Below are 23,880 nucleotides of genomic sequence, written 5' to 3' on the forward strand. Positions count from 1 at the left end.
TTTTTTTTTTTAATTTTTATTTATCTATGATAGTCATACACAGAGAGAGAGAGGCAGAGACATAGGCAGAGGGAGAAGCAGGCTCCATGCACCGGGAGCCCGACGTGGGATTCGATCCCGGGTCTCCAGGATCGCGCCCTGGGCCAAAGGCAGGCGCCAAACCGCTGCGCCACCCAGGGATCCCTTAAGTTTATTATTATTTTTTTTTTCCTTAAGTTTATTTTTTAAATTTAAAGGGAGTTGACCTCCCAGCTGAAGTGATGGTGCTAACCCAGACAGTTCTCAGAGGGCTGATCTGGCTTTGGGTGCCCCACTCCCAGGAGGGGAGGAGTGCATCTCCATCTTCTAATTCCTCCTCCCCCAGCTGTTTGTCTGAATTGAGTGACCCCAAATAAGTCCCAGGTCTGGTGGTTCTCTTTCCTCCACCCCTGGGAGCTCACGTACTCCAGGATGCTGCCTCCAGTATCTAGGCCATCTGCTAATTCTTGCAGCCCCCACCCGCAAGTACCACAGAGTCCGTTCCATCCTGTTTTTTGAGCCCGGTGCGTTCACCGGTTGTCAGCCCCTAACCTGTGTTTGTAAGGTCAAAGGGCCTCACCCAGCGACCGCGACCAGGCTGCGGAGGAGGAGTTGGCCCCGGAGTTCTAGCGCAGCAGCAAAGCACTGCCCGGGCTTGGCCCGTTGTCAAGTAGGATGTCCCAAGTCTGTGGTCTCGTCTGCGCGGCATTTTAAACCCACGGAAGGTGACGGGCCACCGCTCTGGGCTCCCCGCTCAAAATGTGAATTAGGGCACACAGTGCACCCCGGAAAACGCAGTTCAAGTCGTCTCGGCCTTTTCTGTGCATTGGTGTAAAATAGAAAATCCCTCTCCCCCGCTTAGTTTATGTAAAAATAACGTGCAAACTGAGCTGTAAGAGTGCCGGCTACTCCCCCTCACTGCCAACAGGATTACCTTGATGTACAGAAAACTGCCCCTATGCACGACGGTCATTCCAGAAAACTCCCGACTATTCCGTGGGCGATTTGGAGCCAACAGTTTAAGTTCAGAAGTTAAGTCCTATCATTGAGGGACTTAGATTTTAAGTGTTTTAACTGGAGATTACATTTACATGTGAATGGGGCTTGGATCTTGCGTCCAGAGGCTGACATTTTAGTAGGAGCCTCAAAAATCTGATGCTTTTATGTTGGACTAGGGAGTGGTCTCAGAAGGTAGGCGGGTGGAAACCAGACTCCTGCGCTTCTTGGTGTACCTCGGGCACGATAACAGCAGCCCACCGCCTCCTGCACGTGCTCCGAGCAAGGCAAAGAAGGGAAAACTGAAAAAGGGAAACTGCCAGGACTTAAGATGTCTGCTCGAAGCGACTTCGGCCTCCCAGCAGAGGCCTACCCGCTTCCAAAATGTCCGCCCGCAGTCCTGACGTCACCCGGCCGGCTTCATCAAGCCAGAAAGCCAGCGCGCTCCAATCAGGACTCGGTCCCCTCACCCACTGCCCTTGATCACGTCACTTCCGGTGGTGCAGCAGCCATTTTGTCAGTCGCCAGCGGATCCCGCGCGCTGGAGAAGTGCAGTTCCCCCTGGTTACCGACTCGTCCGATCTCCCTTCGCGCTGCGGGCGCCGTCGGAGAGCACTCACCACAGCCCCAGCCGTTCCTCCCGCCGCCGCCGCCGCCGCCGCCGCATCCGCCCGGGGCCAGTGCGCTGTCTTCCTCCCCCGCCACTGACAGGCGCCCTCGGGCAGCCGCCGTCAGCGATGTCAAGCGAGGAAAGCTACCGGGCCATTCTTCGCTACCTGACAAACGAGCGTGAGCCGTACGCGCCGGGCACCGAGGGCAATGTCAAGCGCAAAATCCGCAAGGCGGCTGCCTGCTACGTGGTGCGCGGCGGGACTCTGTACTACCAGCGGCGGCAGCGGCACCGCAAGACCTTCGCGGAGCTGGAGGTGGTGCTGCAGCCGGAGCGGCGCCGGGGGCTCATCGAGGCGGCGCACCTGGGCCCGGGCGGCACTCACCACACCCGGCACCAGACCTGGCACGACTTGTCCAAGACTTACTGGTGGCGAGGTAGGGCTCGCGGGCGGCGGGCGGCGGGCGGCGGGCGGCCGCCAGCTGCCCGGGCGAGGCCCGCAGGCGGAGGCGGCCCTGCGTGCGCACGGCCGAGGCCGGGGGTCCCGCGCGGCCCCCGCCCGGCCCCCGCCCGGCGCGACCTGCGCTCGGCGGCGGAGCGGCTGCCGGGCGGAGCCGAGAGGGTGGGGGACGCGGACGGAGCCGCACTTCCCACAGGAAGGAGGCCGGGGACGCTGGGGGCGGGCCCTGGCCCGGGGTGGGGCGAAGGGGGCTTCCCCGGGGGCCGGGCCAGGCCGGGCGGGGCCGGGGCGTGCGGGCTCGGCGGGCCCGCCTCCTGCGGCTGCGCGGGGGCGGGGTGGGGGCGGGGACGGCGGGCCCCGGGGCGGCGCGGCGGGCGTGTGCGGGCGTGTGCGGGCGTGTGCGGGCCCGAGTCCGCGGGCCGCCGCCTCCGGCCTGGCGATGGGCGGGAGTCGGTGTGGACGACCGCGGACCCTCCTCGCTCCGAGCGTGTGCTGCGCTTCCCTGGCGATGCCGTGAGGGGCGCGGTGGAGGCGGCGAGGCACCGCGATACCCGGACAGATGCGGTTGTCCACGGACGGACGGACGCACGGCCCTGGCTTCCCGACCCCTGGGGACCGGTGGCGAGCGAGAGCCGGCCCTTGGCTTCCTCGCCGCCCGCGCGCGCCCGCGCCGGTTGCCGTGGAAACCGTTGGGCTGGACCCGAGGTCCCGCGGGGGCTGCCGAGGTGTGGTGGGGGGCGCGAGGAGGCTCGCTTCCCCCCCGGCGGGCGTCCCGCAGTTCTCCGCTGGTAACGGGCCGGGTCGCACTAACCGGTGGCCCTTCCTTTTGTTCCTCCGAGAGATCCTCCGTGTTTTCAAAAACCGTCGAGCGCTCTTGTCTTCTTTAATGCTTTCCTGTTATCTTCCGCCCGCAATTTGTTTTCTATTTTAGGCAATGTTGGAATTAAATTCTTCTAAAGCGACTGAAGCGTGAGGAGTAAAAACAGTAATTGCTGCGTTTTGTTAGGACGGATTTGCTCAGACCCTGTTTCCTTGAGCCAGTGTTTCGGATTTAATACGACCTGTTGGGTGCCCTGACTCCCTCCCGAGTCCGAGGGGCGTGGGGCTCTCGATCTCCGGGCGCTGAGTTCCAGCCCCACGTCCGGCATAGAGATTACTTTAAAAAAAAAAAATTTAAATACCTTATGACGTGTTAAAAATGAGAGTCACAGCTAAAAGTAACATCAGAGGGACGCCTGGGTGGCTCAGCGGTTGAGCTTCTGCCTTTGGCTCAGGGCGTGATCCCGGGATCCAGGATCGAGTCCCACGTCGGGCTCCCTGTGAGGAGCCTGCTTCTCCCTCTGCCTGTGTTTCTGTGTCTCTCATGAATAAATAAAACTTAAAAGAAAAAAAGTAACATCAGAATTTTACACGGAGGCAGAGTTCTGAGCTCTTAATTTTTCATTCATTTAATCGTGATAAAATCCTTGTAAGGTGGAAACCTACCTGTTTTACAGATGAGAAAACTAAAAGCATCAGAAAGTTAAATATGCTAGGGATCACACAGATGATCTTTGTACTTTCACCGTCTTAACCACTCGTATGGTGCTGCAAGGGTTTAGTGTTAAGGATTTCCCTTCCCTGAATTTATTATCTGTGAATGTTAGGAATGCAGTTGTGGAGGAGAGTCTCTGTATTTTGGTGTGCAGTGTCTTAGTCCAAAAAAACCTGAGACCATGTGTATTTTTAATTGAAAAATAAGTTTGTGATTTTTACACATTTGTAAAACTTAAAAGCCCTTAAGCAACTAGACCAGCTGGTTCTTGAAGTACCATGCTTATGGTACTAAACTCCTGACAAGGGAGGCCCTGAGATCTTTCAGAGGATCTACAAAGTCACGATTATTTTTATGATAATTCCAAGACATTATTTGCCTTTTCTGCTCCTTGTCTCCCAAGTATACACTGGTGTCTTCCAGAGGCTGTGACATATGACATATGGCAAATGATTGAAGGCAGAGGCATATATGATTTTCTTAAGCCATATGCTTAAAAGATTTTCAGAAATGTGAAGTAATACCCCTTTCACTTTTTGCCTTGTTTTGTTTTGGGAAATAGTAATTTTTTGTAAAATGCTATTTTGTTAACATGTAATGTTTATTTGATATTTGATGAGCCCATTACTTTTAATATTTTCTCTTAAAATAAGAATTTGGGGCACCTAGCTAGCTCAGGCCATAGAGCATGTGATTCTTTTTTTTTTTTTTTTTCTTTGACCATGTGATTCTTGATCTCGGAGTCGTGGGTTCAAGCCCCACTTTGGGTATAAAGCTTACTTAAAGTAATAATTCATAGTAAGCATCAGAGAAGTTTGCCCCTAATTTTTATTTTTTTTATTTTATTTTTTTTAAATTTTTTATCTATTTATGATAGTCACAGAGAGAGAGAGAGGCAGAGACACAGGCAGAGGGAGAAGCAGGCTCCATGCATCGGGAGCCCGACGTGGGATTCGATCCTGGGTCTTCAGGATGGCGCCCTGGGCCAAAGGCAGGCGCCAAACCGCTGCACCACCCAGGGATCCCTTGCGCCTAATTTTTAGCTGTTCATTAAAAAAAAAAAAAAAAGTGGCTATTCATTTTGATATTTATTACATTAACAGTTGAATTGCTTTTACTCAAGATATACATACTCCAAAACCATTGTAGACTGTTTACCTGAAAGCTAATAAGATTTGATCACTATAGGTGCCTAAAAAAAAAAGAAAAACTGTTCCAGAGTCAAACCAATAGAAGTTATATCAAGGACAGTTTATTGTGATTCTTATTTATTCTGCTTTTTTGGAATGCTGCCACCATCAGTTATATTCTAGTGCTCAGGCAAGTTTGTAGCAGTTTCTCTCCTTTGAGCAGAGTTGAACTCTGGCTCAGTACCTAATGTTTACATATGGCATATTTCATTTCAGAATGTAAAATGTTAATAAATATTCTCATCCCCCCACACCCTCTTATTTTATCCTGTTAAATTATATGCTGGAGTTTGAAAATAAGTGATTATCTCCCCTGCCTCAGATGCTGATGCATGAGGATCTACAGTGAAATGCTTCCAAGGTGTGAAGATAAAATTAGGAGGGGAAACAAAGATTACATTAGCAAAAAAAAAAAAAAAAAAGTAATAGGTTAAATAAGCTGCCTGCAGAAGTTCTACCCTAAGTACTGATTTATTTTTGTTTAGACTATGGGGTTAATTGATGCCACTGTTATTTAGTGTAGAAGAGGAAGATGTAATCTCTAGGAAACCCACTAAGAACTAGGTCTGTAAATAGCTGTAACCAGCCACTTGTAACCTCTTTGAAGAAAACCAAACAGACCAAGGAAGAACTAAAATGCAGGAGCTAGAAATGGGAGCCCCTGAACTAGAAATGGGAGCCCCTGAACCGGGTGTGGTTGGTGTATCCGAAACTGGCAGGGAAGGAAGATCTTAAAACAGCTGACAGGAGCAAATTGTTCAGTTTGGCAAATAGATCTCTAAACTATTGGTTCTCACCCAGGGACGGTTTTGCCTCCCAGGGGATGTGGAGCTGTGTCTGGAGACCATTTTGGTTGTCATAACTGGTGGTGGTTGAGGTGTTGCTATTGACATCTAGTTGGGTAGAGGTCAGGAATGCCCCTAAACATTCTACATAAGAATAGACAGGACAGCCCTTCCCTCCCCACTACAGCAAGAGTCATCTGGCCCAAAATATCAACACTACTGAAGTTAAGAAACCCTGATCTAGTGTAAGAAACTGTTCCTTCAGTTGTTTTATTATTTTTTAAAAGATTTTATTTATTTATTCATGAAAGACACACACACACACACACAGAGGCAGAGACACAGGCAGAGGGAGAAGCAGTCCCCACACGGAGCCCAGTTTGGGACTCAATCCCGGGTCTCCAGGATCACACCCTGGGCCAAAGGCGGCGCTAAACCTCTGAGCCACCCAGGGATTCCCCAGTTGTTTTATTAGAAGACTACCCACTAAAGTCTTTTGTCTATCTTTGTTTTCATTCTATGTTCAGTGAAGAATCTTTTAATGGTAACTTGGTGTTTTATGTAGAGTTTTTGTTTTTGTCTTTTTTCAGTACCAGAGAGGTTGATGAGTGAATGTTACAGTATTTAACAAACACCTATGGGGACGCCTGGGTGGCTCAGTAGTTGAACATCTGCCTTCAGCTGAGAGCGTGATCCTGGGGTCTGGGGATTGAATCCCACATCGTGCTCCCTGCATGGAGCCTGCTTCTCCCTCTGCCTGTGTCTCTGTGTCTCTGCCTCTCTGTCTCTCTCTCTCTCTCTCTCATGAATAAATAAATAAAATCTTTAAATTAAAAAAAAAAAACACTTATGTAGTGACTGTGTGTCATATACTTTTCAAAGAGCTTTATAAATATTATCACAACAGCACCATACTGTTACCCCTTACAATTGGCGCGTAGGCATAGAGAGGTTTGGCAACTTGGCTGTGATCACAAAGCTAGTTAGTGGATTCAGATTATACTGTATAAGTGGTTCAACCTCTTGCGGTAGTGTAGTAAAATTAACTATGTTTATACACTGATGCCTTTTCTGTGGTTAACTTGAGTCAGTCTTCAGCTTAATCAATTCTGGATCAACTAAAGATGTCAAGCTTCTGAATCTGTAAAGCTAGATTTAAGATGATCCCATCAAAACGGTAATACTCAGATGAAAGTTCTTAAAACCTATCAGGTGACTTTTGAGACAATTTAGTGACTATCATACAATAATAATTTTTTCAAAACTGCGGGTTTTATTTGCATCCTTTTCAAATACTTCCTATGTAGTTTTTGTAATACCATTTGAACTTAACCAGTTTATAGTGTAATCAGACTTTTGGTTTATGCAGAATATAGTGAACTGTGTAGAATCCTAGAATGTTTGGAAATACAGCCAAAATTAGGAAAAAATGACGCCTTCTTTACTATGAACATGGAAATTTCTACATTTCTGTAGAAATGTATTTCTACATCTACACACAGTTTCTAAGTGAGATGTAGTTCTACATCTACACACATTTTTTAACTGTGTGTGTGGCTTTTTAAAATATTTTATTTATTTATGAGAGAGGCAGAGAGAGAAGGAGGAGGTTCCATGCAGGGAGCCTGATGTGGGACTCGGTCCTGGGTCTCCAGGATCACACCCTGGGCTGAAGTTGGTGCTAAACCACTGAGCCACCCGGGCTGCCCACTAAGTGTGTTTTTTACCTAGAAATATATATTCTTGGGGCACCTGGGTGGCTCAGTTAAGTGCCTGCCTTTGGCTCAGGTCATGGTCTAAGTCTTGAGATGGAGCCTCTCGTCAGGAGCCTGCTTCTACCTCTCCCCCCTGCTTGTGCTCTCTCTGTCTCTCTCTCAAATGAATAAAATCGTGTATGTGTATGTGTGTGTGTGGTTTTCTTGGAGTGCCTGGGTGCTGAGTTGGTTGAGTGTCCAGCTCTTGATTTCAGCTCAGGTCACAATCTTAGGGTAGTGGATCAAACCCTGCATCAGGCTTTTTGCTCAACGCTGAGTCTGCTTGTCCCTCTCCCTCCACCTTAGCCCTATGCCCTGCATGCACTCTTTCTCTCTCTCTCAAAATCTTTTTTTTTTTTTTTTAAGATTTTATTCATCCATTCATGAAAGACAGAGAGAGGCAGAGACACAGGCAGAGGGAGAAGCAGGCTCCATGCAGGGAGCCCAACGTGGGACTCGATCCTGGGTCTCTAGGATCGCACCCCAGGCCGAGGGCCACGCTAAACCACTGAGCCACCCGGGCTGCCCTCAAATAAATAAAATTTTAAAATATGTATTCGTTTATGTGTTTCCTATTCATACACATATTTACTCTTTTTATCGAAATATAGTAGACATACAGTATCATTAATTTCAGGTGTACAACATAGGGATTCAACAATTATATACATTATAAAATGCTCACCATGATAAGTTTAGGGACTGTATATCACTATAGAAAGTTATTACCATGTTATCCCCATGCTATACTTTCATCCCCATGACTTATTTATAATTGGAAGTTTGTAGTCATTTACTTTTTTCTATTGTAAAATATAAAATTTACCATTTGAGCCATTTTAAGTGTACAGTTCAGTGGCATTAAGTACATTCACATTGTGCAACCATCACTGTTCATCTTCAGAAATTTTTCACTTCAATCCTTTTACTCTTCTTTATTTTTTTAAACAAATAGAATGAACATGTTTTTCTTTTTATTTTAAGTAAGCTCTATGCCCAATGTGGGGTTTGAGTCCACAACTCTGAGATCAAGAGTCACAAGCTCTACCGACTGAACCAGTCAGGCTCCTCTCCATTTACTCTTAATTGTATGAAAAATTAAATATTTCTTCAGCCTTTTCATCATTTTTTAATATGCTAACATACCTCATACAGATACAGACTTTTTATTGACTTTAGCATTTTCAGACATTAAAATATATATTGTTCTCTAAATATGCACGTGTAAATGTCTTTTTTTAATGTGATTTTTATTATTTATTCATTAGAGAGACAGGCAGAGACATAAGCAGAGGGAGAAGGAGGCTCCACGCAGGGAGCCCAATGTGGGACTCAGATCCTGGGACTATGGGATCATGCCCTGGGCAGAAGGCAGGCGCTAAACTGCTGAGCCACGCAGGTGTCCCTGTAAATACTTTTTTTATTTAATCCTAACCCATTATTTCCTAAGTTCTCGATTGGGGAATGGGGGCCTATGAACAAATAAATTTGACAAAATCTTGTTGAACACTGTAGAACTCTCAGGGCTTTGAATATGATAATATCTATTACGTGTGTGTAAAATGAAAGTATACTTTTCTGAGTTTGTTAGTCCACTGTATACTTTTTTTTAGTGAGTATGGGACAATACAGTTGAGAAGTATTGCTTGAATATTACCTGAAGGTTGAAAGTTCAAGGAACTGTGGTATAATTTGAAATCTTGAAAGTCTTCTCAGTAATTCACGATCTCTATATCATTTTAGCTTATTAATGAGCCTTTCATTTACATTTTACTTGGGGATTGTAAGGGGAGAATTTTGTCATAGTGATGGAGAGATGTGTTCCTAAGTTAGTATAATACTGAAAATCACATGGCTTCTGGAGGCCCAGTTACGTAATTTACTAAATGCAACTTTGGACAAATTTCTTGCTTTTTAGGGCTTCATTCTCCTCATTTGTAGGATGGAAATAATTGATCTTACCTTAAAAGGATCGTGTGTGTGTGTGTGAAGTGTTTCCTCCCTGCTCCGTACACCTACCCCAACATGCTGAGCTAGAAGTTGAAATTCAGAATAGGGTTTTGTGAGTATAATGATGTAACAAAAGTTATATTGTGTATGGTGGTGTTTTATACAACCCGAAAATCTCATAGCTTTCAAAAATGAGATTTATTTTACACTCATTACAAGTTGTGGTTGTAGTTCAGGTTGCTGTTGACTCCACTTGTCTTTTTTCACCTGCAATTCAGGCTCTAAAGGATGGCATCGATCTGGAACATGCCATCTGAGCACCAGTGGGAAACCATGCCTCTTAAAGTTTCTGAGACATGGCACACATTATATTTATTTATATTCTGTTGACCAAAGCAAATTGCACGGCCTGATGTTAGTAAGGTGGAGAGGTAACCATGTTTATGAAGGTTATATTGTCATTTTAATAATTTCCTATAGCATGAATGAGTTGGAGCTCACACAGAAAAAGGCCCTGCTATATAATCATCTTATATGGTGGGGAAGTGAATAACTAGGAATAAACAAAAATAAGCATGGAAATAAACCGTCAGTGGGGATCTCTGGGTGGCTCAGTGATTTAGGGCCTGCCTTTGGCCCAGGGTGTGATCCTGGAGTTCCGGGATTGAGTCCCACATTGGGCTCCTTACAGGGAGCCTGCTTCTTCCTCTGCCTGTGTCTCTGCCTCTCTGTGTGTGTGTCTCTCGTGAATAAATAAATAAAATCTTAAAAAAAAAATTTATAACCTTATATCTATGAAAAAATGTACATTCTAAAGAAACCACTTTTACGTTATGGGGCGTTTGTCTGGACATATGCATTCAAACATACATCAGTGTACATAGATTAACAAACAGTAAGTTTTGAGTTTTCAAATGAAAGCAGCATTAAATTTGACATGTTAATTTTTATTTTTATTGTAGGTATATTAAAGCAAGTGAAAGATTACATTAAACAGTGTAGCAAATGCCAGGAGAAACTAGATCGCTCCCGTCCGATATCAGATACTTCAGAAATGTTAGAAGAATTGGGACTAGACCTTGAATCTGGAGAGGAAAGTAATGAATCAGAAGATGATCTGAGCAATTTTACTTCACCTCCAACTACAGCTTCCAAGCCTGCAAAAAAGAAGCCCGTATCCAAGCATGAACTTGTATTTGTAAGTGGAACTTCCATTGAGCTTTAACATCTGTAACTGGGGGGAAAAAAAAAAATCTGTAACTGGTATATTAGTATTTGTAGTCTTAGTGAATTTTTTCTTAAAGTACTGGAACTGCTTGCCCGTTGGCACTGACATTAAAAATTTAAGTAAGTCTGCATCTCAGTTAATGAACTATGTTGTTACATATACTAAAAGTATACTAATACGCTTTTTCATTAATCACAAATATTCCTGTTGTTTCTTCTCTTCAGAATGTTACTTGATTTGTTGTTAATTATTCGTCCTATCTTTCTAAATGGTATATTGGTACAGGTACAGAATACATTTCTGGAAGCAGTCTCTAGGTTGTGAAACAAGGTCCAATTAAACTGGCTAGGCCTTTGTTTTTACTTTACCTACATTAACTTTCATACATCATCAGATTTCTGACTAGTAAGAAGAAACAGCAAGAAGTGAGATGCAGGTTTTGCATTGGGTTAAGAAGAATAAACGGCAGAAAAATAGAATGACCTAGCTTTTTATTTAAATATATAGACGATAAAGAATATATGGCTATTTCTTCATATTAATTAGTGGTGTCTTTAAAAGTGAATAATGTATCATGTTTTAAATTCTGTTAAAGGTGGAAATACAAATGATATGTAATAAAACTCTTGATCTTAAACTTATTTTGATAGGTTGACACCAAAGGAGTGGTGAAACGTTCTTCTCCAAAACACTGTCAGGCTGTCTTAAAACAGCTCAATGAACAGAGACTCTCCAACCAGTTCTGTGATGTTACTTTGTTAATTGAGGGAGAAGAGTACAAAGCTCATAAATCTGTTTTGTCCGCTAATAGTGAATATTTTCGAGATCTTTTTATTGAGAAAGGAGCTGTTTCCAGTCATGAGGCAGTGGTGGATCTTTCTGGTAAGAATTTTCTAATACTCTTTCTTGATAAGTACGTACCGGAAGGACATATTTGTGACTTAGAAAGTATTTATGCTGCAGTGGTAGAAGCCTTCGTATAGCAGCAGACGAAGCTGAATTGGAAAAGTCCTTCCTTTTAGCAAAGTTTCGAAGGTACAGTTATGGAAAAGGCTGTCACTTTCTATGACTACACGTTAGGTGAGACAAATGTATTGGTAGAAAAATTTTTTTAGCTTTGCACAGTGGCAGTATTGTAGCCAATGAGGTTTATCCAAGGTGCGATTATTGCTAATTGAAAAATTTTTGAAATTTACGCAGCTAAAAACATTTTGAGAGAAACCTGTAATTGCATCAGTGTTATAGTACACTAAGTGAATATGTTATTTAAAAATTGACTTTAAAAAAAATGACTTCCTGTGTCTTGTGTTGTGGAACATGTAGTAATAGAGCACTTTTCTAGGTCTTTTGTTTTTCATTTTTAAAGATTAATTATTAAAATTCATTAGTTTTAATCAAATTGTTAATATACGATAATCAAAATTCTAGGTGTGGCTTTTTTTCTTTGGTTTTATTATTGTTATTGTAAATGAATAATTTGACTTTCTTTTGGCTCACTAGAACTTATATATTGGCTTAGGAGTCAACAAATGAAAATTTAGGAAGAATTAAAATAGGTAACCTTATTTATATATTTTCTCCTAATATTAATTTACTATATAACTTGATTACTGAATTACTGACATCACTGTGTGAAATATCATTTCCCTTTTCTGAAACAAAAACGTGACTTTATCCAGGTATATAAATACTTACTTGTTTAACCACTGATCCTTTTCTACCTTACACTTTAAAAAAATATTTTATTTATTTAAAGTAGACTCCACACCCAATTCCGGGCTCAAACTCATGACTCCAAGGTCAATGGTTGTGTACTATACTGACAGAGCCAGCCAGACATCCCTACTTTATACTTTTCAAAATCACTTCTTCTGAGAAGACAAATAAGTATATTTTTCCTTTGGAGTAGCTATATGTTCAGTTATTAAAACCTATTTATTAAGCATCCACTGTGTGCAGGGTACTAGCCTGGGCTCTTGGGGATACAGTGGTGAGCAAAAATTTTCATGCAGCATAAAATTGCATTACATTTTAGATTAGTGATAATTACTTTTTTCTGTGTTTGATGACTCAGGAGAAAATATGACTAATATGAGGCCATCTGAATAATAAAACTCATCACAATATAGTCTTTTTTGATACAAGTTTGCTTTGGACTTTTTTTTTCTTTTATGCATCTGAAGCAGAAAGACAGGTGTATGAATGTTGCTCTCTTTGTTTCTCAGCAGCTTACAGCAAATGAAATGTCTGCTCCAAGTTAACTGCAGTGCAGCATCCTAATATTCTAATAAAATACCTCATTTATTCTTCATCCTATATGTTTACTTTTATATATTGTGCAGCAAGTGTAATGTAAGCCAGGGCACCTGGATGACTCCATGGTTGAGTGTCTGCTTTTGGCTCAGGTCGTGATTCTGTGATCCCGTAGTCTCAGGATCAAGTCCCACATCAGGCTCCCCGCAAGGAGCCTGCTTTTCTCTTTGCCTATGTCTCTGCTTCTTTCTCTGTGTCTCTCATGAATAAATAAATGAAATCTTTAAAAATGTGTGTGTGTGTGTAATGTAAGCCAATAGGCAAAGCAGACAACTTTTATTTGGTTTAAATATTAGGTAAAAAATATGAAATACTTGTACAATCTAGAGAGATAAAATGTATATTTTTTAATTACCTAGTTAATGTAGTTGAATTATCAGTGTTTTCCTTTATTTATGTTTGTAAAAAAATTTTCTCTACTAAGTCATAAAGACAGGTTCATGGACTGTCTTTTTATGATTTTTTTTTTGAAGGTTTTTATTTATTTGAGAGAGAAAGGGAGAGCACAAGCAGAGAGAGAAGGAGACTCCCTGCAGAACAGGGAGCACAACTCCGGGCTCCATCTCAGGACTCGGGGGTCATGACCTGAGCTGAAGGCACACACTTAACAGACTAAGCCACCCAGGCACCCCTGTCTTTTAAATTTTCCAATTTTTCTTTCATATTTAAGTTTTCATCTGTCTCTTAACGAATTTCCACATGTTTGGTACAGATTCTAGTCTTTGCTCTAGTCTATTGGTTGTCTCTCCACACACTATTTTCACTTGATCTTAGTTACCTTACCTTTCAATTAGTAGGGAAAGTCTCCCACATTTATTATTCAGTTAGGTCTTAGTTTCATAACCCTTTGCTCCATAAAAACTGTAACAGGAGCTTGTCACCATACACACAAAATAGTGTATTTTGATAGAAATTATGTTGAATTAATAAAGCTTTAGAGATTTATCCATAACAGTCTCAAACATCTTTTGCAGAATTGTTCCAGAATACTTTATATGTTTTAAAACGATTGTGTTTTTTTCTTAAAATTATATAACTTTGGATTTATTTTGGGTGTCTATTTTTATAGTAATCAAATTCCCTTAGTCCTCAGTCATTTATCTATAGGTTCTTTGAAATTTCCATATAAAAGAGATTATCTGCTAATAGTGTTGCTTTTGTTTCTACCTTTCCAGTCCTTGTATTTTGAATTTTTTTTTCTTGCTTTACGTTGCTGTCCAGGACCTCAAAAAAAAAAAAAAAAAAAGCAGTTGACTAGAAAATAATGATTGAGGGTTCACTTACCTCATTCCCATTTCTAAAGAAAGTGCTTTTTACCTTTTAAAAATATATCATTTGGTAAATGTTTTAGGTATATAACCCTGTATCCTTTAACATTAAAGATATTCTCTCTAAAATGAGTGCTGGTTTGTACCTCCTTAAGGAGGTTCACAGTGTTATCTGAAACTAGCCCCCTGTACACAGAGGGTAGGTAGAGACAGAAGAAAGGGGCAGGCCACTCCAGATTGAGGGATAGCACGTTTCATAGACAAGGGCTGTCATGAGGATTGTCTTGGGCAGCTGCAAGATGAGTAGATCTCTGTGTCAGAATCTTAAAAGTTTATAAAAGGCTTTAACTCTGTTCAGTTGTGTACCCGGTCCAGATAGCCTCAATAGCATGTTTCTATCTCAAGGATATATTTTTGGGGCTGCTGCTGGGAACAGAGAAGGCAAGTGGAATAAACATTCTAAGAACAGGGGAGACATGGGGGGCCTCCAGTTGTCTGGAACTCAAGGGTCAACTAGACATCAAGTTTTGATGACCTCCTCCAACAATACTGACTTACCACATATTTTTTCTGTATTTATTGAAACTAGCTTTATTTTTACCATTCTACTGCGGGAAATGACAGTGATTTTCTGTTAAGCCAGTTTTTCATTCTTGATATAAATCTAGTTCAGTCATATTACATCTGTTGTGTAAGTTGCTGTTCAGTTTGCTGATATTGTCTAGCGTGTTTGCATGTAGAGTCATGAGTAATTTTTCTTTTTTCTTTTTCACAGTTTGTCATGTTTTGGTATCAGAGTTGGTCTAGTATGCTCTGTCCAGTTTTTACTGAAATAGTTACTTTGTGATTAGAATTATATATTTCTTGAATGTTTGGTAGAATGGTGGCTAAATTGCCTGGGCTTGTAGTGGTGGGGGGGAAGGGATTTTTAACTACTAATCTAGCACATTTAATGATGGCAGAGTTATTCAAGTTTTCTTTCTTTTTTTATTTTTATTTATTTTGTTTATTTATTTTTTATTTATTTATGATAGTCAGAGAGAGAGAGAGAGAGGCAGAGACACAGGCAGAGGGAGAAGCAGGCTCCATACACCAGGAGCCTGACATGGGATTTGATCTCGGGTCTCCAGGATCACACCCTGGGCCAAAGGCAGGCGCTAAACCGCTGCGCCACCCAGGGATCCCTCTCTTTTTTTTAAAGATTTATGTATTTGAGAGAGAGAATGTGAGCAAGCACGCTCAAGAGTAGGGAGATAGCAAGGCTCAGTCTCATGACCTGGAGATCGTAACCTGAGCCAAAATCAGGAGTTATTCAAGTTTCCCATTTCATCTAAGTTTCACGTTTATTGTCATAAAATTTTTCATATTACTTCAAAATGTTTCCAGACACTGTAGATACATCTCTTATTCTTTGATATTGGTTATTTGTGCCTTTTCTCATTTCTTTTAACCTTTTTTCTTAACTGTTAAGCTCTACACCCAATGTGGGGCCTGAACTCATGACTCCCAGATCAAGAGTCTAAAGACCAAATAACCTAGCTAAGCACCCCCCCCCCTTTTTTCTCCTTTTTAAATCTTTTTTTTTTTTTTTTTTTTTAATGCACCGCATGTGGTGGAACTCAAGACCCTGAGATCAAGAGTCATATATGTGCTCTATCAGCTGAGCCAGCCAGGTGTTCCTTAAATTTTTCTTACTAGAGGTTTACTCACTTTTTTGTTGTTTTTAAATCTTCCAGATCTGACCCACTGCCTGTTTTTGTAAATAAAGTTTTATTTACACCCATTCATTTTCATTGTGGCTGCTTTTGAGCTTACAAGGGCAGAATTAAAAAGTTGTTACATAAACCAGTGACCCACAAGGCCTGACATTTTGCTTATCTGGCACTTTACAGAAACCCTTTGCTTATCACTGTGCCAAAACATAATTTTTTTAAAATTAAAAACCTGACTTTTATGCATATCTAGTCCAAGATTTTTATATAATTGAGGAAAACAGTAAGATGTTAAAACTGTTTCTTTTTTTTTTTTTTTTTTAAACATTTATTTATTTTTTTTTAAATTTTTTTTTTTTTTTTTTTTTTTTTTTTTTATTTATGATAGTCATACAGAGAGAGAGAGAGGCAGAGACACAGGCAGAGGGAGAAGCAGGCTCCATGCACCGGGAGCCCGATGTGGGATTCGATCCCGGGTCTCCAGGATCGCGCCCTGGGCCAAAGGCAGGCGCCAAACCGCTGCGCCACCCAGGGATCCCTTAAAACTGTTTCTAATAGAATTTTGAAAGGATTCTTCCAGTCAAAGGAATATTGAAATGAAGTTGCTAATAGTTGAACTAGTTGACACCCTACAGGGAACTAAATAAACTATAAGTTTTGGTGTTACCTTTTCTACTTTGATAGAAACAGCTTTCGGTCTTGTACAATTCATTTGCATTGTTTTAGATTTATTTAGAACAAACACAAGCAGAGGAAGGGGTGAAGGAAAAGGAAGAAAGAGAGTCTCAAGCAGAGTCTGCACTGAGCACAGACCCCAACACAGGGCTCTATCTCATGACCCTGAGATCATGACCTGAGCCGAAACCAAGAGTTGGACACTCAACCTACTGAGCCACCTGGGTACCCTTCATTTGCTTTTTCTATCACTTTTCTGTAAGTTATTTTTGCAGAATTGTAATATAGTCAATAGCAGGTAATCATCATGCCTGTTCAACACTGTTTCTAACACCTATAACCTTTTTTTTTTTTTTTTTGCCTCTTACCGAGTTTTGACTGATTTTTTTTCTTGACACACCATTCAAAGGACACCTGTTGGGTCGCCTCGTGGCTCAGTTGGTTAAGCAGAGGACTCTTGATTTTGGCTCAGGTCATGATCTCTCAGGGTCATGAGATTGAGCCCCACATGAGACTCCACACTCAGCCAGTGGAGAGTCAGCTTGTCCCTCTCTGTCCCACTCTGCCCCTCCCCTGCTTGCACGTGCTATTTCTCTAAAGTAAATACAATCTTAAAAAAAAAACAAGTTATTTTTTTTTAAAAGCTATAATTTTCTTTTACTGATTTCTTCTCATTAATCTTCCTTTTACTGTATTTGAGCATTACTTTTTTTTACTGTTATTTATTTTTTTAAAGTAAACTCTGTATCCAATGTGGGGTTCAAACTTAAAACAATGAGTGAGATCCAGAGTCACATGCTCTACTGACTAAACCAGACAGGGGCCCCTGTTAACTGTCATTTTTTGACTATTAAGTACAATGCTTTTAATTTGTTAACTTTCCAACTTTCTGTTTTGAGCATTCAAGGCTATAAGTTTCCCTTAAATAGTGCTGATTTATTGCTTTTAACCCCACATGTGGTCTATTTTTATAAGTTTCATCTTGCTTGAATAGGATATGAGTTTTTCTGTCAGGAGCAATGTTCAATATATTATAGCTTGCTAATTCTTTACTGATTATTTCGTGTGCTTAATCTTTTGGTTACTGACAGAGGTACTTTAGAATATTAACTAGTGTGATTCATTTGTCTATTATTGAGTTTCTTCAGGGTTTCTTTTTTCTGCATCTTGTGGCCATGTTATTAGATGCATATAATTTTAGACTTACTGATTTATGACAAAATACCCTTTTATCCTTAGATTATGACCTGTGTTTATTAATGCTTTTTACTTTTAAAATCTATCTTGGGATCCCTGGGTGGCGCAGCGGTTTGGCGCCTGCCTTTGGCCCAGGGCGCGATCCTGGAGACCCGGGATCGAATCCCACATCGGGCTCCCGGTGCATGGAGCCTGCTTCTCCCTCTGCCTGTGTCTCTGCCTCTCTCTCTCTCTCTGTGACTATCATAAAAAAAAAATAAAATAAAATAAAAAAATAAAATAAAATCTATCTTGGCTGCTTACGTAAATATTTTTTAGACATGTAAACAATATTTTCATTACTATTTGCCTAGCATATCTTTTTCCATCTTTTTATTTTCAACCTTTTTGTTTCTTTATTTTTATGTTTCTCTTTAAACATCTTATTTCTGGATTTTGTTTGTAATCCAGCAGGGGTATCTTTGACTTCTAACTGCCTGCATAGAAATTGTTGAACTTCCTGAACCCAGCAATTGAGATTGTTGTCCTTAATCAGTTGAAGAAAAGTGTTACCCGATATGCCTTTAAAAATTGTTTCTGCCTCGTCTTCTCTCTTCTGCCTTTCTGAAATTCCAGTTAGATAAACATTCTCACTTTATATTCTGTGACCCTTAATATCTCTTTTGTATTTTATGTAGATTATTTTGGAAAATTTTAGTTTACATACTCTTTGGGTGTTTAATTTGCTGTTAAATTCACTTAACTGAGTTTTTCATTCCAGTTTCTTTTCCATTTTTTAATTTTGTTTTATGTTTTATTTGTTTTAATTTGTAAGCTCTGTGCCCAGCATGGGGTTTGAACTCACAAATGTGAGATCAAGAGTTGCATGCCAACTGAGCCAGCCAGGCACCCATCTTTTCCATTTTTAAAAGTTCTAAACACTTCTTTTTCAATTGTCACTTTTAGGGGACTACTTTTTATGACCTTTGCTCTTTACTGGTGATAAGCCACTCTTTTTTTTTTTTTTTTTTTTTTTTTATGATAGTCAGTCACAGAGAGAGAGAGAGAGAGAGAGGCAGAGACACAGGCGGAGGAAGAAGCAGGCTTCATGCACCGGGAGCGTGATGTGGGATTCGATCCCGGGTCTCCAGGATCGCGCCCTGGGCCAAAGGCAGGCGCCAAACTGCTGCGCCACCCAGGGATCCCCTGATAAGCCACTCTTGACTTGACTTTCTATATCTGATGATGGCAATACTTAAAGTCTGCTGGTTTTGATTCATGCTGATTGTTTCCACTAGCTCTTGTTCACGGTGCCGTGTGTGTGTGTGTGTGTGTGTGTGTGTGTTTCTATCCATAATGAATTCTTACTCTTTTTTTTTTTTTTTAAGATTTTTTTTATTCATGAGAGACACAGAAGGAGAGAGGCAGAGACTGAGGCAGAGGGAGCCCAATGTGGGACTTGATCCCAGGACTCCAGGATCACGCCCTGAGCTGAAGGCAGTCGCTCAACTGCTGAGCCACCCAGGCGTCCCTGAATTCATATTCCTTAGAACTATGTGGGAAATCTTTTGAGTTCTGGGTTGAAGATCTTTTCCACAGAGAAAACATTTGATTCTTAAGAATGCTGAGGGCTGGGCAGCCGGTTTAGCGCCACCTTCAGCCTGGGATGTGATCCTGGAGACCTGGGATCAAGTCCCATGTCAGGCACCTTGCATGGAGCCTGCCTTTCTCTCTGCCGCACCCCCCCTCCCCCTGCCGTGTTTCTCATGAATAAATAAATAAAGCTTTAAAAAAAAAAAAAGAATGCTGAGGGCATTACCAGTCTGGAACTGCTTTAAATTATGGGCCTGGGTGTGGTTTTGTTTTGTTTTGCTTTGTTTAAGATTTTATTTATTCACGAGAGACACACATAGAGGCAGAGGGAGAAGGAGGCTCCATGCAAGGTGCCCAATGTGGGATCATGCCCTGAGCTGAAGGCAGTTGCTCAGCTGCTGAGCAACCCAGGCCTCCCAAGCCTGGGGATTTTTTTGACTACCAAAGTGCTATATGGTTTTTTGTTGTTGTTGTTTTGTTTTTTAAGATTTTATTTATTTATTCATGAGAGACACACAGAGAGAGAGGTAGAGACACAGGGAGAGGGAGAAGCAGGCTCCACGCAGGGAGCTTGATATGGGACTTGATCCTGGGACTCCAGGATCATGCCCTGGGCCAAAGGCAAGCACCAAACCACTGAGCCACCCAGGCACCCCAAAAGTGCTATATATTCAACAAAAAAATCCCACCAAATTAAGGCCTGGTTTGTAGTCATGACTAATCAGGAAAGATTTTTAACCTCTTTCATCAGTGCTGAGGTACCAAGTATATTTAAAATAGTAGTTAAAATTTTTAATCTTTTTTTTTTTTAAGTGAGTAGATCAAATTAGGTTATCATAGTCTGCCATACTGCTGGATGTGGAAGTCCCTGTCATAATTTTTCTGTATGTTGGTTGGTAACTCTCCATGAGTTTCCTGATATAATCTGAAATTGGCCCCTGTACCAAAGAAACAAGTCATTCCAGCTTGAAGGTGGCAGTTTTAACAAGCAAAGGGCACTTACATACGAGGCTTGTCTTGAGCAGTAGGAAGATGAGTGGATCTCCGCATCTGCCCACCAAATCTTTAAAAGTTTAGAAAGAGGCCTTTACTGTGTCAAGTTACTAACATCAACTGTGTAGGTGTTCTCAGTATCACATCACTGTCTCAAGGTTATGTCCTTAGAGCAGCCTCTGGAAGCAAGAAAGGCAAATGGAACCCACATTCCAAGAACAGGAAGGGGGGTGGTAAGGAGCCTTTGAGTGCGTCAGTTCAGTTTCACAAGTCAGCTGGAGATCACATAGCTGTTTGATAACATTCCCTAACACTACAACCAACCATTGTTGTCAGGGTTTGTTTTTTCTTTTTTTGGTGTTTAATTTTGGTAAACACCCATTATAAAATTTATCCTCTTAATGACTTTTCAGTAGTAACTTTGTTCACGTTGTGTAGTGGATCTCTGGAACTTTTTTGTCTTGCAAAATTGTCCGTTTTGATTAAAATGTTTTTGCAAAGTATGAATATGTCACTTTTAGGGAACTACTTTTTAGCTTTATGTAAAAAGGCTAGGGGTAAAAACAAAATACCAAAATTTTCTGCCTCTTATCTCTTGGCAGAATTATGAATGATTTTTTAAATTTTCTTTTGTGTTTTTGCATAGTACAGTAAATATGTGGGATTTTGAAAAAATTGTTTTAGATATTTAAAATGTTCCTTGGAGAACAGTGTTAATTCTTTCATGGGGCATTTTTTCTTATGACTTCAAACTCAGAAGTTAAAAAGGTACTAGGTAGAAGGCCAAAATACATTATTTTGTTTGAGTTTTTTGCATTTTGAAAGAGATACTTACCTCAAGCTTATTTAACTTGATCTTATAATTTGTAGCCGAATTAACATGTCTTCAGCCTATTTAATTACCAGCTTTCCTAGGATGACTGAATTAGCCGTGTTGATAATGTTGATATGTAGTGCCCTCAGTTTTCAACTGGACTGTTAATATACCTCACAGTTTAAGGCTTCCTTTCTTTTTCTCCATCATTTATCTGCTGATCTAAAAGGACTATGTTTTATGTGCCTTGAGTCCAAACTGAAAAATATAACAAATGTGAGTTTTTAAAAGGTTGCTTTGGCTCTGTGTTTTGGTAGAAGATCTTCAAGATAAATTATGACATAAGAAAAGCAAGGTACAGGGCAGCGTATATAATATGCTACCTACTGTAAGAAGGGGGAATAAGATTATTTGCTTAACTGCATAAAGAAGGTCTGGAAAGCTGTACAGCTTCTTAATCATACTGGTTGTGGAGATGGAGTTGGACTTAGCACCGTTACATCTTCTGATTTTTGGATAATGAATATTAATGGCTTTTGAAAGAGATGTATTGTGAACTTAGAAATAAACTGCTTTTATTTTCTCACATAAAATAAGCATGTCATACCTCATGGGATAGTAATTATCTCCTTCCTTAGACCAGGAATAGGTAAACTATAGCCCAAAGAGGCAATCCTCTCTTCCCTCACTTTTAAATAAAGTCCTGTTGGAACACAGCTATGCTCATTTGTGTACATACTATCTTTGGCCACTCTTTTCTTTACAGTGGCAGAGTTGAGTAGTTGAAATACACCTTACAGCCTGCAGTAATTATTATCTGATTCTTGACAGAAAAATTTTGCTAACACCCCTGTGCTAGATCTTGTCCTTAGATTTTCAGTAGTATAGCCCTTTGTTCACAATCATATTTTTATATGGACTTCTATTATTAAAATATACAGTTATACTTAACAGAAGTGAGGTTAGGGGACAGGTTGGTTGAACCCTGCCTACTCACCTGCCTCCCTTTCTTTTTTTACCCTCCATTCTCCAGCAGCTGTTTCTTGAGGGGAATTTGAGGAACCCCCGGGGTTCTAAGGAGTACAGTTTGAAAATGACTGCCTTACAACAACTCTTTGAGGTAGTAAGTCTGATATTATTTTCTATTTTAGGTATTGAGAGACTCGGCTCATAGAAGTGAGTTAGTCAAGGCTTATTAAGCAACCAGAACACAAAACAAATCCAGAGTGTTCAATTGCAGAATAAATGGTCATGTTTGTTTTTATATTTTATTTTAAATTGTCATAATCATGTAGTTGTTTTTCTAAGGTGTTTTAGTAGTTATTTAACTTTTTTGTACCCCTTTATTTGTTCCATGTAGGTTTTTGTAAGGCAAGCTTCCTTCCTTTATTGGAATTTGCCTATACTTCCGTGCTAAGTTTTGACTTCTGTAGCATGGCTGATGTAGCCATCTTGGCTCGTCATCTTTTCATGTCGGAAGTTTTAGAAATCTGTGAAAGTGTACATAAACTAATGGAAGAGAAGCAGTTAACAGTATATAAGAAGGGTGAAGTCCAAACGGTTGCATCTACCCAGGACTTACCAGAGCAGAATGGAGTTACTACACCTCCTGCGGCTAGCAGCGAGGGAACCACAACAACATTATCTACTGAACTTGGGGATTGTGAAATTGTACTACTGGTGAATGGAGAATTGCCAGAAGCTGAGCAGAATGGAGAGCCAGGACAACACCCTGAAGCCCAGGCTTCTTCAGAGACTCCAGCCACTGTGTCACCTGCAGGCTGTATAACTGGTGCCCATCCTCAAATGGAGTCTGTGGATTTAGCAACAAAAGACAGTGAGACAGAACTAGAAACTTTAGGTAGCAGGGAAGACAGCACAGTTTCTGATACTCACCCCAAACCTTCAGAAGAGAATGTAATCAGTAGCTCTCCAGAAAACAATGATATGGGAAATGGCACATCACCTGAAGATATCTGTGCTGAAGACATTCCAGAGCATATGCAGGACCTTGGCCAGTCTTTGAAAGACCAGGAAAATCTGGTTGCACTGGCAGCAAAGACAGACCTCGGCCCTGATGATGAAACCTACAGAAGCAGGCTTCGGCAGCGTTCTGTTAATGAAGGGGGATACATCCGACTGCACAAAGGAATGGAGAAAAAGCTACAGAAACGGAAAGCCATTCCCAAATCAGCAGTTCAGCAGGTATGATGGAAAGGTGACCTTTGTGATTTTAGTTTAAGTCAAAAGCATTCTATTCATAAACTTAATATCTATCATGAAAATTATTTGAGGAGGAAAGGGCCGTAGGTGCAGGAAAGCAACCTAATGTTTTAAATACCAATATTAACAAAATAGTATCAATTTGAAATATTACAACATGATTCATGGCTTTAAAAATTAAAAGGAATATATTTACTTAGAATGTGCTTTCTGTCCCTTAATTAGGTAGCCCAGAAATTAGTTCAAAGAGGGAAGAAGATGAAACAACCAAAAAGAGATACTAAAGAGAATCCTGAAGAAGCAGCATCCCATAAGTGTGGGGAATGTGGAATGGTTTTTCAGAGACGATATGCTCTTATAATGCACACACTGAAACATGAAAGAGCTAGAGATTACAAATGTCCAGTAAGTAATTGGGAGGCTAATTGAAGATGGTCTAACTCCATGATGACTAGAATCCAGTTTACTGCTTCATTGTTATTCTAGTACTTATATATTCTCTCGGTGTTCTCTGTCTCGCTTATATTGCAATGTTAGAGTCATCTTCTGATTTGTATTAGTCATTTCTTTGACCCCCTCCACCCCAAA

The 23,880-nt window shown here is 41.0% G+C and overlaps 1 protein-coding gene and 1 pseudogene across 2 annotated transcripts in view; both read left to right on the forward strand.

The window, feature by feature from the left end:
- Positions 1 to 1,501: 1,501 nt before the first annotated feature.
- ZBTB11 (zinc finger and BTB domain containing 11) overlaps positions 1,502 to 23,880 on the forward strand; it is a 33,278-nt gene continuing 10,899 nt past the window's right edge. Inside the window, exons 1-5 of one of the 2 annotated variants that reach the window (XM_041722805.1) lie at positions 1,502 to 2,061; positions 10,260 to 10,495; positions 11,176 to 11,407; positions 22,430 to 23,274; positions 23,518 to 23,697. In XM_041722805.1, coding sequence (XP_041578739.1) covers positions 1,752 to 2,061; positions 10,260 to 10,495; positions 11,176 to 11,407; positions 22,430 to 23,274; positions 23,518 to 23,697 — 1,803 coding nt within the window. In that variant the 5' untranslated portion in view covers positions 1,502 to 1,751. Of the gene's footprint in view, positions 2,062 to 2,427; positions 2,873 to 10,259; positions 10,496 to 11,175; positions 11,408 to 22,429; positions 23,275 to 23,517; positions 23,698 to 23,880 lie in introns of those variants that run through there. The other variant, XM_041722880.1, reaches the window with a different exon arrangement.
- Positions 11,639 to 11,766, forward strand: LOC121475525 (annotated as a pseudogene).

The sequence above is a fragment of the Vulpes lagopus genome, chromosome 1 (genome assembly GCF_018345385.1).
Source record: "Vulpes lagopus strain Blue_001 chromosome 1, ASM1834538v1, whole genome shotgun sequence".
NCBI classification, from domain to species: Eukaryota; Metazoa; Chordata; class Mammalia; order Carnivora; family Canidae; genus Vulpes; species Vulpes lagopus.